We start from the raw sequence: 16,141 nt of genomic DNA, 5'->3' as shown, positions 1-16,141 counted from the left end.
ACTGCACCTGTTTGAACTTGTACCTGTATAAAAGACACCTGTCCACACACTCAATCAAACAGCCTCCAACCTCTCCACAATGGCCAAGACCAGGGAGCTGTGTAAGGACATCGGGGATAAAATTGTAGAGCTGCACAAGGCTGGGATGGGCTACAGGACAATAGGCAAGCACCTTGGTGAGAAGGCAACAACTGTTTGCGCAATTATTAGAAAATGGAAGAAGTTCAAGATGACGGTCAATCACCCTCGGTCTGGGGCTCCATGCAATATCTCACCTCGTGGGGCATCAATGATCATGAGGAATGTGAGGGATCAGCCCAGAACTACACGGCAGGACCTGGTCAATGACCTGAAGAGAGCTGGGACCACAGTCTCAAAGAAAACCATTAGTAACACACTACGCCGTCATGGATTAAAATCCTGCAGCGCACGCAAGGTCCCCCTGCTCAAGCCAGCGCATGTCCAGGCCCGTCTGAAGTTTGCCAATGACCATCTGGATGATCCAGAGGAGGAATGGGAGAAGGTCATGTGATCTGATGAGACAGAAATAGAGCTTTTTGGTCTAAAAACTCCACACGCCGTGTTTGGAGGAAGAAGAAGGATGAGTACAACCCCAAGAACACCATCCCAACCGTGAAGCATGGAGGTGGAAACATCTTTCTTTGGGGATGCTTTTCTGCAAAGGGGACAGGACGACTGCACCGTATTGAGGGGAGGATGGATGGGGCCATGTATCGCGAGATCTTGGCCAACAACCTCCTTCCCTCAGTAAGAGCATTGAAGATGGGTCATGGCTGGGTCTTCCAGCATGACAACGACCCGAAACACACAGCCAGGGCAACTAAGGAGTGGCTCCATAAGAAGCATCTCAAGGTCCTGGAGTGGCCAAGCCAGTCTCCAGACTTGAACCCAATAGAAAATCTTTGGAGGGAGCTGAAAGTCCGTATTGCCCAGCGACAGCCCCGAAACCTGAAGGATCTGGAGAAGGTCTGTATGGAGGAGTGGGCCAAAATCCCTGCTGCAGTGTGTGCAAACCTGGTCAAGAACTACAGGAAACGTATGATCTCTGTAATTGCAAACAAAGGTTTCTGTACCAAATATTAAGTTCTGCTTTTCTGATGTCTCAAATACTTATGTCATGCAAAGAAATGCAAATTAGTGACTTAAAAATCATACAATGTGATTTTCTGGATTTTTGTTTTAGATTCCATCTCTTACAGTTGAAGTGTACCTATGATAAAAATTACAGACCTCTACATGCTTTAAGTAGAAAAACCTGCAAAATCGGCAGTGTATCAAATACATACAGTTGAAGTCTGAAGTGTACATACACCTTAGCCAAATACATTTAAACTCAGTTTTTCACAATTCCTGACATTTAATCCAAGTAAAAATGTCCTGTCTTAGGTCACTTAGGATCACCACTTTATTTTAAGAATGTGAAATGTCAGAATAATAGTAGAGAGAATGATTTATTTCAGCTTTTATTTCTTTCATCACATTCCCAGTGGGTCAGAAGTTTACATACACTCAATAAGTATTTGGCAGCATTGCCTTTAAATTGTTTAACTTGGGTCAAACGTTTCAGGTAGCCTTCCACAAGCTTCCCACAATAAGTTGGGTGAATTTTGGCCGATTCCTCTTGACAGAACTGGTGTAACTGAGTCAGGTTTGTAGGCCTCCTTGCTCGCACACACTTTTTCAGTTCTGCCCACACATTTTCTATAGGATTAAGGTCAGGGCTTTGTGATGGCCACTCCAATACCTTGACGTTGTTGTCCTTAAGCCATTTTGACACAACTTTGGAAGTATGCTTGGGGTCATTGTCTATTTGGGAGACCCATTTGCGACCACGCTTTAGCTTCCTGACTGATGTCTTGCGATGTTGCTTCAATATATCCACATTTTCCTACCTCATGATGCCATCTATTTTGTGAAATGCACCAGTCCCTCCTGCAGCAAAGCACCCCCACAACATGATGCTGCCACCCCCGTGCTTCACAGTTGGGATGGTGTTCTTCGGCTTGTAAGATTTCCCCTTTTTCCCCCTTTTTCCTCCAAACATAACGATGGTCATTATGGCCAAACAGTTCTATTTTTGTTTCATCAGACCAGAGGACATTTTTCCAAAAAGTACAATCTTTGTCCCATTGTCCATTTGCAAACCGTGGTCTGGCTTTTTTTATGGCGGTTTGGAGCAGTGGCTTTTTCCTTGCTGAGCGGCCTTTCATGTTATGTTGATATAGGTCTCGTTTTACTGTGGATATAGATACTTTTGTACCTGTTTTCTCCAGCATCTTCACAACATCCTTTGCTGTTGTTATGGGATTGATTTGCACTTTTCGCACCAAAGTACGTTCATCTCTAGAAGACAGAGCGCGCTCCTTCCTGAGCGGTAAGACGGCTGCGTGGTCCCATGGTGTTTATACTTGCGTACTATTGTTTGTACAGATGCACGTGGTACCTTCAGGCATTTGGAAATTGCTCCCAAGGATGAACCAGACGTGTGGAGATCTCCAATTGTTTTTTCTGAGGTCTTGGCTGATTACTTTAGATTTTCCCATGATATCAAGCAAAGAGGCACTGAGTTTGAAGGTAGGCCTTGAAATACATCCACAGGTACACCTCCAATTGACTCAAATGTTGTCAATTAGCCTATCAGAAGCTTCTAAAGCCATGACATAATTTTCTGGACTTTTCCAAGCTGTTTAAAGGCACAGTCAATTTAGTGTATGTAAACTTCTGACCCACTGGAATTGTGATACAGTGGATTATAAGTGAAATAATCTGGCTGTAAACAATTGTTGGGAAAATGACTTGTGTCATGCACAAAGTAGATGTCCTAACCGACTTGCCAAAACTATAGTTTGTTAACAAGAAATATGTGGAGTGGTTGAAAAACGAGTTTTAATGACTCCAACCTAAGTGTATGTACACTTCTGACTTCAACTGTACTACATCTGTAAGGTCCCTCAATCAAGTATTGAACTATAGTTTGTTAACAAGAAATTTGTGGAGTGGTTGAAAAACGAGTTTTAATGACTCCAACCTAAGTGTATGTAAACTTCCGACTTCAACTGTGTGTGTGTGTGTGTGTGTGTGTGTGTGTGTGTATGTGTGTATGTATGTATGTATGTATGTATGTATGTATGTATGTATGTATGTATAATATATATATATGTGTATATATATATATATATATATATATATATATGTGTATATATATGTATGTATGTATGTATGTATGTATGTATGTATGTATGTATGTATGTATGTATGTATGTATGTATGTATGTATATATATATGTATATATATATGTATATATATATATATATATATATATATATGTATATGTGTTTAGGATCTGAGAAACAGAGTAGAACGTACAGATATTAATATAACTACTGTTCCCTGAAGGAGGGAACTAGGTATAACATATTCACAGGAAGAAAACTGAAATCACACCCAACGGTCCAATGGATACCGAGCGTGCCCTCAGAAGCCCCACCTTCCTAGCTATAATACCGGGGCTCGCATTCATTTCCTCAATTCAGTACTGCTCTTCAGCGAGCCCAAATCACCTGAAGGTGCGGGCCTAAAATATGTTATACCTCGTTCCCTCCTTTAGGGAACAGTAGTTATATTCATAAATGTATGCTCCATTTCAGTCAGTCATTCGGTATAACATACTATGAGGATATACAGTACAAGCACGCCCCAATCCAGCTAAGAGGGTACCAAACTAGGAGGCCCACGGCAGCCAAGCACACACAAGTTCCACCAGCTCCAAAAATGGGTTACAGAAACCACATTTTTCCCTAATACTTTTCTGAGAAGCCTGAAATGTCAGAGCCCCATATAGGGAACCAGAACCTGCTGCAACTTGGCTATGTGCACTGACACGCTGCCACTGCAGCTCAAGTCCATTGAACTCACGGTTCCAAGAACAATACTTACCTTGCGAGCCTGAAATGTCAGAACTCGTACAAGGAACCGTAAGTCCAAAACAATGCATGTATACAATCACAGAATACATATCTGCGGTCATGGTTGCCAAACTGTCCCGTGCGCCGGGGACAATAGATCCCGTCCAGAGTATCTAGCACCAGTGTGCAGTCCAGAGTATCCGGCACCAGTGTGCAGTCCAGAGTATCCGGCACCAGTGTGCAGTCCAGAGTATCCGGCACCAGTGTGCAGTCCAGAGTATCCGGCACCAGTGTGCAGTCCAGAGTATCCGGCACCAGTGTGCAGTCCAGAGTATCCGGCACCAGTGTGCAGTCCAGAGTATCCGGCAACAGTGTGCAGTCCAGAGTATCCGGCAACAGTGTGCAGTCCAGAGTATCCGGCAACAGTGTGCAGTCCAGAGTATCCGGCAACAGTGTGCAGTCCAGAGTATCCGGCAACAGTGTGCAGTCTAGAGTATCCGGAAACAGTGTCTAGTCCGGAACCGAGGGAGACTGCCTGCGACCCGGAACCAAAGGGGTCTGCCTGTGACCCGGAACCGAGGGAGCCTGCCTGTAACCCGGAACCGAGGGGGTCTGCCTGTGACCCGGAACCGAGGGGGTCTGCTTGTGACCCGGAACCGAGGGAGTCTGCCTGCGACCCGGAACCGAGGGAGTCTGCCTGCGACCCGGAACCGAGGGAGTCTGCCTGCGACACGGAACCGAGGGAGTCTGCCTGCGACCCGGAACCGAGGGAGTCTTCCTGCGACCCGGAACCGAGGGAGTCTGCCTGCGACCCGGAACCGAGGGAGTCTGCCTGCGACCCGGAACCGAGGGAGTCTGCCTGCGACCCGGAACCGAGGGAGTCTGCCTATGACCCAGGCCCGGGTGAAGTTGTCTGCGACCCGGAACCGAAGGAGTCTACCTACGACTCAGAACTGAAATTGACTAACTGTGTTGTAAATGAGTCTGCCTACAGCATGGAAATGAGGGAACCTGCCCACGAGCCACAACTACTTGAGTCTGTCTACGACCCGGACCCCAATGAGTCTGCCTACAACCTGGAGGGCAGGAGGCCGGAACCAGAGCCACCTCCAGGATAGGTGGGTTGGGGAGGGCACAGTGCCGTCGTTGACGGCAGCCACCCTCCCTTTTTTGTTTAGGGGATATTTTTTGTTGTTGTTGTGGTATTGGGGAATTTTGTGTTTTCTTTTAAGGTGCATCCCGGGGTCTGCACCTTTAGGGGGGGGTACTGTCACGTCCTGACCAGCAGAGGGAGTAGTGGTGTAGTATTTTGGTCAGGACGTGGCAGAAGAAGTTTGTATGGGTTGTCTAGTATGTCTGTTTCTGGGTTAGTCTTGTGACTCCTGATCAGGAACAGCTGGGGATCGTTGTTCCTGATTGGGAGTCATATATATTTAGGAGTATGTTTGTCACTTGGATTTGTGGGTGGTTGAGCTAGCACTGCTATTATTTTGTATGTATAGCCTGGTAGCCTGTCTGAAGTCATTCATTGTTTATTGTTTTCTGTGTATACTTTGCTTTAAAATATTAAAAGATGAGTATCCACATTCCGCCTGCTGCAGTTTGGTCCATTCACCACGACAGCTGTGACACATGATTTGGCCACATATGATATTTCGATTATTTAAAAAAAGTAAGGTTTGTGGATTGTTTAAAATCAATTGCCTATAGCCAGAAGGAAAGGCAGCGCATGCAATTTGAGCAGATTATTGCTGAGTTGCGACTGTCTGTGAAAAGTAGAGGATAAGCCAGGCATATCGCAATATTTCAAAATACAATGTTGGAAAACATAGTTTGGAAAGCAAATGGTTGTTGCTGTAAAGAGAAAACAATGAAAAGACTCATGTCTTTTAGTTATCAAAATTCTCAATTTAATTGAGCGAACAAAAAGTATAGCCTATCTTATTGGCACCGGCGGAGAGCATCTGCAATATGCACACTGCACATATTCACTATTTATCATTGTTGGGTCAGTGCTACTTAAAAGTTTGTTTTTGGACAATAATTTCCTCCTCCAGTTTAGATGGATATCATATTCTATTAGTATCTCCCCTTCTCGTAGGCCTATTGTATGGACAACGTCGTTTTTATGTATGTTTTTGTCACCGTCAGCAGTAGGCTACCCTATAATTTGTCCTATAAAACATATTCTGCTAATGTCTCCAGTCATATAAAGTGTAGTAGAATTGCATGAAATGTGTTCATGAAAGGCCAAATTTTTTCCCATGCAAAGAAAGAAGAAATGTATCTGATATAGCCTAGGCCTGCTCAATTCTACATGTGTTCAGCCATGCATTGAACATTTTCTTTTTGTTGCAAAGAGTGATTGAGTTATAGTATTAGCCTAAATTATGACTATCCAATCTACTCATCACATAAGGAATAATAGGCAATCTTACATGTCTGCAAATGCGATTATGCATGTAATTCTTTATTATAAAGGTGCATTATTAGTATTACTTTTTTTGTATTTTTGCCCCTTTTTCTCCCCAATTCTGGTCTTGTCTGCAACTCCGCATTTTGCTCGGGAGGCAAAGGTCGAGTCATGTGTCCTCCAAAACATGACCCACCAAACTGAGCTTCTTTAACACCCGACCGCTTAACCCGGAAGCCAGCCACACCAATGTGTCGGAAGGAATCACTGTTCAACCGAGATCAGCCTGCAGGTGCCCAGCCCACCACAAGTAGTCGCTAGAGCGCGATGAGCCAAGTAAAGCCCCCCCGGCCAAACCCTCCCCTAACCCGGATGACGCTGGGCCAATAGTGCGCTGCCCGATCATGACACAGTAGTGATGATCTGTAGTGATGCCTCTAGCACTGTGAAGCAGTGCCTTAGACTGCTGCACCACTTAGGAAGCCATAAAGGTGCATTTTTATGGTAAAAATTATCTTCTCCAGACTTGAAACTCACTCGTCGCCTATGTATGCCAGTTAGGCTACACCGGTTGTAAAGCGGATTAATGTGCTTAATCTTAAGAATTGACTAGGCAGGTAGCCTAGTGGTTAAGAGCATTGGACCAGTAACTGAAAGATTGCTGGTTCAAACCCCCAAGCTAACTAGGTGAAAATTCTGTTGATTTGCCCTTGAGCAAGGTACTTAACCTCAGTTTCTCTGGATAAGAGCATCTGTTAAATGATGAAAATGAAATAAATACCACAGCATGGGAAAGCTAGGATCCTGGGAAAGCTAGGAACCTTCAAACTCAACATTTGGCTACTAGGATGGCTGAATTTTCCCTACCACCACCCTCTCCCTTCCTCGCTCTGCCTGGTGAGCCCCCGGTTCCATGGACTCAATGGATTCCATCTTTTGAAACGTACATTACTGGACTGGGCTTACAAGACGTGAGTGATGCTAGGCTAAAAGCACTGCTGCTACACTGCCTAGGAGCAGAGGGACAGTGTGTGTTCGGGACACTCAGTTATGCTGATGCTGTGGCTCTCTTGGAGAGACACTTCTCTACACCCCAAAGTGCTCTTCTCCATCGGTTTCTGTTCCGACGGCACCATCAGCTGCCTGGTGAGTCTGTACACCAGTGTGTGGCAAATCTACAGGGCTTAGCTAGCTCGTGTAAATTTGGGGCACTGCAGGAGGAAATGGTACATGACCAACTTATCGAGCATACAAACAACAAGAAAGTACGTGAAAGACTGTTACTTGAACCTGATGATTTGTCACTGGCAAAGGCACTCCAGTTAGCTTTCCAAGCGGAGTCCACTGCAGAATCTGCTGCAAAGCTAGCCTCCCCTCTCCAGCCTCTTGCTCTCACTGACACGGACCGCTCTGCTCAGACCCTATACACGCAGACGCCCCACCCTCAAGTGGAGAGACCCCCGTCATACAACCTCTATGCTGTGTCCCACTGGCCCTGCATGCAGACATCGATGCCGAGCTCCGGTGCCAGCTAGAGGAAGGCATCATCGAGGCTATTGATGCATCCCCCTGGATCGCAAACCTGGTGGTGGTAAAAAAGAGATCATTCCCCCTGTGTGGACCTTAGAGCAGCAAATATTTTATTTATTTCACCTTTATTTAACCAGGTAGGCAAGTTGAGAACAAGTTCTCATTTACAATTGCGACCTGGCCAAATATGGCCATCATCCCAGACAAATACCCCCTGCAGAAGAGTTCACTGCCCTGTTCTACAGCTCCAGGGATACCTACAGGTGCTGCTACACCTAAGCAGCCACAACCTCATAGCGTTCATCACCCACTTAGGGGTCTTCCGCTACAAGCGCATGGCATTTTGATTCAGCTCTGCCCAAAGCTGCTTCCAAAAGATCTTGACGTCTATCTACACGGGGATCCCAGGGGTGGCCATCTACCTCGATGATATCGTTGTTCACGGGCCTACCATCCGGGTCCATGATGAGCACCTACACAGCGTGTTCACTGCACTGGCACAACACAACCTCACTCTCAATGGAGAAAAGTGTTTCTTCTCCACCCCTGCCATTGACTTTGTGTAATTTAGCCTCTCTGCCGAGGGGATTTCCCCACTCCACTCCAACACTGCAGGAGCTCCAGAAGGCATCAGCAGACGACCCCACTCTCTCCAAGCTGGTGACCTTCATCACACAGGGCTGGCCCAACAAAGCACCAGAGGAGCTGTCGTAATACTTCAGGGTCTGAGAGGAGCTGTCCTGCTGGAATGGCACCTGAAAAGTTTGTCAATTGCGTGAGACGTTCTTCCTTCAGGCCAGCTAAAGAGCTGAGAATTTAGGAAATTAATGCAACCCCTGGTATTATAGCCAGGAAGGTGGAGCTTCCGAGGGCAAACTCCGCATCCATTGGCCCGTTGGGCGTGATTTCAGTTTACTTCAGGTGAATATGATTGGTCGTTGACTCCCCATAGTATATACTGAAAGGGAACACAGGAGTTACACAGCAGAAATTCAGTCTGAATGGACCCCATGCCTGTTAAGCAAGAGGGTGGTACTGGAGAGTGTGAGTAGGCCAACTCACATCATTCTACTAATCATAGTCTAAATGGAAGCGATGATAAGTGAAAGAAACAAAGTGATATAGGTGGTCTATCAACCTTCATTATTGGTGCAGTTATGATCTCATAGAAGTCTGGAATGTTCTTGCCCAGTTTCAGGCCTGTAAACACACAACAGAACAGGTGAGTATTATTATGTAATATATTGAAAAATAGAAAACAGATGTATTGTATTATAAATACAGTAATTATTTAACATTTCAGCTGTGTTTATTCACCCTACAAACGTGTAGGAAAACAACTTAGTACCACATTGGACAAGGGGCAAGGCACTCCTCAGTGCTGCCATCCTCCTCCTCAGGGCTCCCCCGGTTAACCCTGCGATGTCTACTGGGGGCGAGTCCAGGAGGGGGTGGATGGCCACCGCTAACTTATCCAGGTGGGTTATAAACTCTGGGTACGACTGGAGTGGGGGGGAAGGGGTAGGAGGGGAAGAGGGGGCGGAAAAGAGGGAGAGTGGGAGAGGGAAAGGGAGAGGCACAGAAAGAGTTACTGTTAATTACATAACAAGGAGAGGGGGAAACAATCACTACTCCCCTCCTTTTACTGTAGCCTACTGAGTACTAGCTAATAGAGCTAAGTGAGCTAACATCTACAATAAACAGCATCTGTACAGTAAGCTGTCTATCTTGTATTGCTACCCACCTTGGCGTCTGTCTCAGAGAACTTGCCGATCTCCCTCTGGTTCATGGCCAGGTCTGAGCCCAGCAGTAGAGACCGAGGGGGGAGACCCCCTACCCCCTCCTCCAACATTGGGGTGAAGGCATGGGGGTCCCGCATGTACAACTTCAGTCCATGTTTCTGAACACACACACACACACAGTGGGTATCATAAGTATTCACCCCCTTGGATTTATTTCACATTTTGTTGCGCTACAGATGGAACTACATAGATTTAATTGAACTTTTGTTTTGTTATTGATCAACACAAATTACAAATTAAATACCTAAAATATAGTTGTTGCACAAGTATTTACCCCCTTTGTTTAGGCAAGCCTAAATTAGTTCAGGAGTAAAATCTGGTTTAACAAAATTGCATAATAAGTTACATGGACTACCCCTTCCTCTGTCCCCCATACATACAGTTGAAGTCGGTAGTTTACATACACCTTAGCCAAATACATTTGAACTCAGTTTTTCACAATTCCTGACATTTAATCTGAGTAAAAATTCCCTGTCTTAGGTCAGTTAGGATCACCACTATATTTTAAGAATGTGAAATGTCAGAATAATAGTAGAGAGAAGGATTTATTTCAGCTTTTATTTCTTTCATCACATTCCCAGTGGGTCAGAAGTTTACAAACACTCAGTTAGTATTTGGTAGCATTGCCTTTAAATTGTTTAACTTGGGTCAAACGTTTCAGGTAGCCTTCCACAAGCTTCCCACAATAAGTTGGGTGAATTTTGGCCCATTCCTCCTGACAGAGCTGGTGTAACTAAGTCAGGTTTGTAGGCCTCCTTGCTCGCACACGCTTTTTCAGTTCTGCCACAAATCTTCTATGGGATTAAGGTCAAGGCTTTGTGATGGCCACTCCAATACCTTGACTTTGTTGTCCTTAAGCCCTTTTGCCACAACTTTGGAAGTATGCTTGGGGTCATTGTCCATTTGGAAGACCCATTTGTGACCAAGCTTTAACTTCCTGACTGATGTCTTGAGATGTTGCTTCAATATAGCCACGTAATTTTCCTCCTCATAATGCCATCTATTTTGTGAAGTGCCGAGCAAAGCACCCCCACAACATGATGCTGCCACCCCAGTGCTTCACAGTTGGGATGGTGTTCTTCGGCTTGCAAGCCTCTCCCTTTTTCCTCCAAACATAACAATGGTCATTATGACCAAACAGTTAAATTTGAGTTTCATCAGACCAGAGGACATTTCTCCAAAAAGTACGATCTTTGTCCCCATGTGCAATTGCAAACCGTAGTCTGGCTTTTTATGGCGGTTTTGGAGCAGTGGCTTCTTCCTTGCTGAGGGGCCGATATAGGACTCATTTTACTGTGGCTTTAGATACTTTTGTACCTGTTTCCTCCAGCATCTTCACAAGGTCATTTGCTGTTGTTCTGGGATTGATTTGCACGTTTCGCACCAAAGTACATTCATCTCTAGGAGACAGGGCGCGTCTCCTTCCTGAGCGGTATGACGGCTGCGTGGTCCCATGGTGTTTATACTTGGGTACTATTGTTTGGTCTACAATTGGTTTCTGAGGTCTTGACTGATTTCTTTTGATTTTCCCATGATGTCAAGCAAAGAGGCACTGAGTTTGAAGGTAGGCCTTGAAATGCATCCACAGGTACACCTCCAATTGATTTAAATGATGTCAATTAGCCTATCAGAAGCTTCTAAAGCCATGACATCATTTTATGGAATTTTCCAAGCTGTTTAAAGGCACAGTCAATTTAGTGTATGTAAACTTCTGACCCACTGGAATTGTGATACAGTGGATTATAAGTGAAATAATCTGGCTGTAAACAATTGTTGGAAAAATGACTTGTGTCATGCACAAAGTAGATGTCCTAACCGACTTGCCAAAACTATAGTTTGTTAACAAGAAATATGTGGAGTGGTTGAAAAACGAGTTTTAATGACTCCAACCTAAGTGTATGTACACTTCTGACTTCAACTGTACTACATCTGTAAGGTCCCTCAATCAAGTATTGAACTTCAAACACAGATTCAACTACAAAGCCAGGGAGCTTTTCGAAAGCCTGATAAAGAAGAGCAGTGATTGGTAGATGGGTAACAATAAAAATAAGCAGACTTTGAATATCTCTTTAAGCAAGGTCAAGTTAATAAGTATGCTGTGGATGATGTATTAAACCACCCAGACACATCAACGATACAGTTGGCCTTCTGAACTGCAGGACAGGAAGGAAACTGCTCAGGGATGGTGGTGATTTAAAAACAGCTACAGAGTTCAATGGCTGTGGTGGGAGAAAACTGGGGATGGATCAACATTGTAGTGACTCCACAATAATCACCTAAATGACAGAGAAAAAAATTATAAAAATACACAGAATAGCATGGTGGTGGCTGCATCATGGTATGGGTATGCTTGACATCGGCAAAGACTGGGGAGTTTTTTAGGATAAAGAGAAATGGGATGGAGCTAAGCACAGGCAAAATCCTTGAGAAAAACATGCTTCAGTCTGCTTTACATCAGACCTTTCAGCAGGACAATAACCTAAAAAACAAGGCCAAATCTATACTGGAGTTGTTTACCAAGAAGACAGGGAATGTTCCCGAGTGGCCAAGTTACTGTTTTGACTTAAATCAGCTCAAACATCTATGACAAGACTTGCTGTATAGCCATGATCCCAAACACTTTGATAGAACTTTAAGAATTTTTTAAATAATAATGGGCAAATATTGCGCAATCCAGGTGTACAAAGTGCTTAGACTAACCCAATAAAACTCACAGATGTAATCCCTGCCAAACGTGTTTCTAACATGTATTGACTCAGGGGGATGAATACTTATCTAATCAAGATATATTACTGTTTTATTTTTCATTAATCTCCCACTAACATTACAGAGTATTTTGTGTAGATCGTTGACACAAAACTACAATTAAATTAATTTAATCCCACTTTGTAACACAATAAAATGTGACGAAAGGGGAGTGAATACTTGTGATAGGCACTGTAACACACCTGATTGATTCAAATATTCAGACATAATGATCAGTTCATTCTTTCAAAAGCCTGCACACCCTGTGGGTCACCATAGACGTTACATAGAAGATCACTGATATATCAAGTATGATGGCTGGTCGTTCACCTTGAGCTCCAGGTCTCTGAAGATGTGTGGTCTGAGCAGGCTGAGGAGATAGGAACACCGGGAGAAATGGAAACCTGCAGACAGACATACAGACATGAAAAGGAAACACATTAACTACATAGTTAACAACTTGAGCTTCTACAATAAGAACACACATTTTTTCTGTGAGAGCAGATTCTCTACTCTTTTTGTGTCTGTGTTGACTCTACTGAACACCCTGCTGCACTACCATGAACTCCAGAGAGACCCTCTGCAGCAGGAGTCTGTCACCAGAGAGAGTGAACTTCACCTGGGATGATTTCCTCCGACACTGCCGCCCCTCCCAGAACATGTCTGCGTTCCAGAACTGCTGTCTTCAGCCCACCCTTCTGCAGATAGGCTGCCTGTGAATACACACACACACACACACACACACAACTATTAACATAATGCATGTAGACACACAAACGTAAATTAAGTTTGATATGTCACACATTTATGGAGATGGGTATATTTGGATAAGCAAATATCCACTTACCGCTACCAGTCCATTGTGTCCTACAATGAAAAATGATATGAGTGTCAAACATCCGTTTATAAAGATACTAGTGCCCTGATTGCTATAGTAAATCCAGCAACAATATATTGACAGTATCCACATTTGCAGAAACTATTAATCTAATTTGGCTCCTGTCCATTGTTTCTCATCCACTAGTGCTGAGCGATTAGTGTTTTTTAGGTCAGTTTCGGTTCGATTATAAAAAAATAATCAAGTTTTTTCAATTTTAGTTTCGATCATTTTTTAAACATTAAATGCACTTTGCATTATGTGGGTTGAAGGCTTTAACACAGAATAAAACAATAAAAGTCTCATGATGGAAGTGACTGCCCACTACTGCTTATCACTTATTATCCATCATTTAATAACATTACTTCAATAAGATATTTCAGTTATTGTGCATATTACATTTGTTTTATTTGATTACTTTATTATTTCATTTCAAGTAATCTCACCTCTACAGAGCTGCTGCTTATGCTGTCTGACAAAATCACAATTTTGTAGTTCTTCAAAATAAGGCATACTTTATGACTACTAAATACCAACTATCAATCACTTACATACTATATTTTCATGTAGAGATACCTTTTGAAGCAACAGCTGCTCTCTATATCACCTCACGATCGCGCATTTTTCTCTCTTCCGTAGCAGGTGTAAAAGAAACACAGACCGGACAGTACATTCACAATGGATCGTGGTAATTGTACTTAATTACCACGTTTTATAGGCTAAACTATGTAGAACATTGGCCTGTTGGAAACTACAACTCCCTACTACATTGCACAGTTCAGTCTGGATCTGATTTATCTCTGGAAAAAATGTGCAATGAGCCTGAGCTATGATATGATATGATATGATATGAACCAGCGGGTCAGCTCAGAAGACTGAAGGCATGGCTTAAAATGGGCGTGGCTTTCAGTCATTGTTGGCCACCAGTGAAAGTAAATGTCATTCAGGTTCAGCTGTTCTGTTTTGTTGTTATCATATGATAAGGTTTTGAAGTTTTAATGTGGCTTACAGAAGTGTATGAGTTCCTCAAGAGCCTATGAAATATTATATTCACTTTAGATATGATTTTCTTGTCATTTGTTAATAATACAATTAACTATCCCTTAATCAAACTGCTCAAACTGATAACTACTGAACTAAAATTATGTAGTGCCTAGTTAATGTATGTAGTTTGATAACTGCTGAACACTGTACATTTCAATATGTGTATCTCATGAATGTATCAATTTCACATCAATTTATGTTGAAAGGCAAAACCAAATCATATATGGATGTGGCTGTAAATACTACATCATAATTATCTATCAGCCAGTGTGTTTCAATAGGACAAAGTGGAAAGACTGGTTGCTGATTGGTTGGTTAAAAACCGCATTCAAGCCGGTGTCTAGTCCACAAGTAGTCTCTGCCGATGCCCCAACAACTGGATGTTCCAATTTTCAGGGGAAATGGAAAGAGAGCCTGTGACTTCCGCTTTTGGACGTTAACAAGGCGACACTCCATATTTACTGGATTGGTTGAACAGTGCAGAAGAGAACCTCTCAACAGTTTTTCTTTTCTCGTCAAGGACAGTTATGTAGGGGATCTAGTTTCAGGCGTTTATTTTAAACCTGCTACGTTAGGTTATTCCACAAGTTACCACCACCTGGGCTATGACATTGAAATGCCTATTCTCTGTTCCATCTCACTGCGCAATCCACTGTCTTATCAGCCCAGCCAGGCAATTTATAAACTTGATCTCCACTCTAAAAAGCATATAGACATTATCTCCCATTTCTTTAGAATGGCATTTGGTTTTCAACAGAGGAGATTTATAGAAACCTTTCTGTCTCTCTGACATCTGCAACATTGTTTCAATATTGAAATTCGATCTCAAGCTGTCTCATAGTAATGAACGAGTCGGGACGAGAGACAGGCAGGAAACTTTTCTCAGCCAGTCGAAATCATGAATCAGCATCATTTTTATGGATGTGTACAAAGAAATGTCAATAGAAAAACAGGTAAAATTAAATGAAATTCAGCTAGTTTGCTGTCTTTCCAGCTTCAGTTTTAAGTGATTGCGTTAGCTGGGTAGTTGGCTAGCTCCTCTCAACAGTGGCAAGAGAGCAAATGTTCCATGGCAGGCAAAATTGCGCATCATTAGCTCATTGTTATGGCTGTATCATTGTAAAACAAAAAAAACACAAATGCAGCTACTTGGTGGTATTTTGGCTGCAGTGTTTGCATGACTCTGTTAGCCAAAGTTGGCAGCTAGAAAGCAAGGGATTAGAACATTGCCAGCATGGTAACAGAACATTTAGAACGAACCAATGGGTATTTGACTGCCTTCATGACTCATGACCGCCTGTGTGGCGGTAAAACAGTCACCGCAACAGCCCTAATTGTGGAAGGATGGAATAGTATGAATAAATTCAGAGAAGCCGGTGTTTCAATGAAATTCAGATAATGAATGGACTTCGTCTCGGCCCTAACAACACCATGCCAATATATCCTCCAAACACTGGTTTCTCGGGTATTATTGCCTGTCTCTTATCACACAGAGACAGGCGATACTGTATCAGTTGACAAGTCAAGTAGAAAAGGGGATGTTGTACGTGGCAGAAATGGCATACAACACTGTGCTCTGTTTTTACTGTGGCCAACTGCTTTACAATACCCTTATTTACTATTAAATGTCCTACGTATGTACGTATAAGGATAATGTAACTGTAACACTGAAATACTTCTCAACATGCTCACAACCTGCCACTGGATTAAATAAAATGTTGAATGTCAAGTGATATTCAATATCTACTATTAGTTTTTATCGCTTTGGTGCAATTTTCACAAGTATGTGGTACATTTACACAA

The 16,141-nt window shown here is 43.2% G+C and overlaps 1 protein-coding gene across 2 annotated transcripts in view; it reads right to left on the bottom strand.

The window, feature by feature from the left end:
- Positions 1 to 16,141, bottom strand: part of pyroxd2 (pyridine nucleotide-disulphide oxidoreductase domain 2) — a 36,979-nt gene that overhangs the window by 11,701 nt on the left and 9,137 nt on the right. For both annotated transcript variants that reach the window (XM_029698801.1, XM_029698800.1), the window contains exons 2-7: positions 13,265 to 13,284; positions 13,037 to 13,130; positions 12,748 to 12,821; positions 9,615 to 9,770; positions 9,219 to 9,372; positions 9,009 to 9,070 (exon numbers count right to left, since the gene is read on the bottom strand). In XM_029698801.1, coding sequence (XP_029554661.1) covers positions 9,009 to 9,070; positions 9,219 to 9,372; positions 9,615 to 9,770; positions 12,748 to 12,821; positions 13,037 to 13,130; positions 13,265 to 13,284 — 560 coding nt within the window. The remainder of the gene's footprint in view (positions 1 to 9,008; positions 9,071 to 9,218; positions 9,373 to 9,614; positions 9,771 to 12,747; positions 12,822 to 13,036; positions 13,131 to 13,264; positions 13,285 to 16,141) is intronic.

The sequence above is a fragment of the Salmo trutta genome, chromosome 18 (genome assembly GCF_901001165.1).
Source record: "Salmo trutta chromosome 18, fSalTru1.1, whole genome shotgun sequence".
In the NCBI taxonomy this organism is placed as follows: Eukaryota; Metazoa; Chordata; class Actinopteri; order Salmoniformes; family Salmonidae; genus Salmo; species Salmo trutta.
The sequence above is the reverse complement of the archived record's forward strand: the minus strand, read 5'-3'. Positions and strand labels throughout refer to the sequence as shown.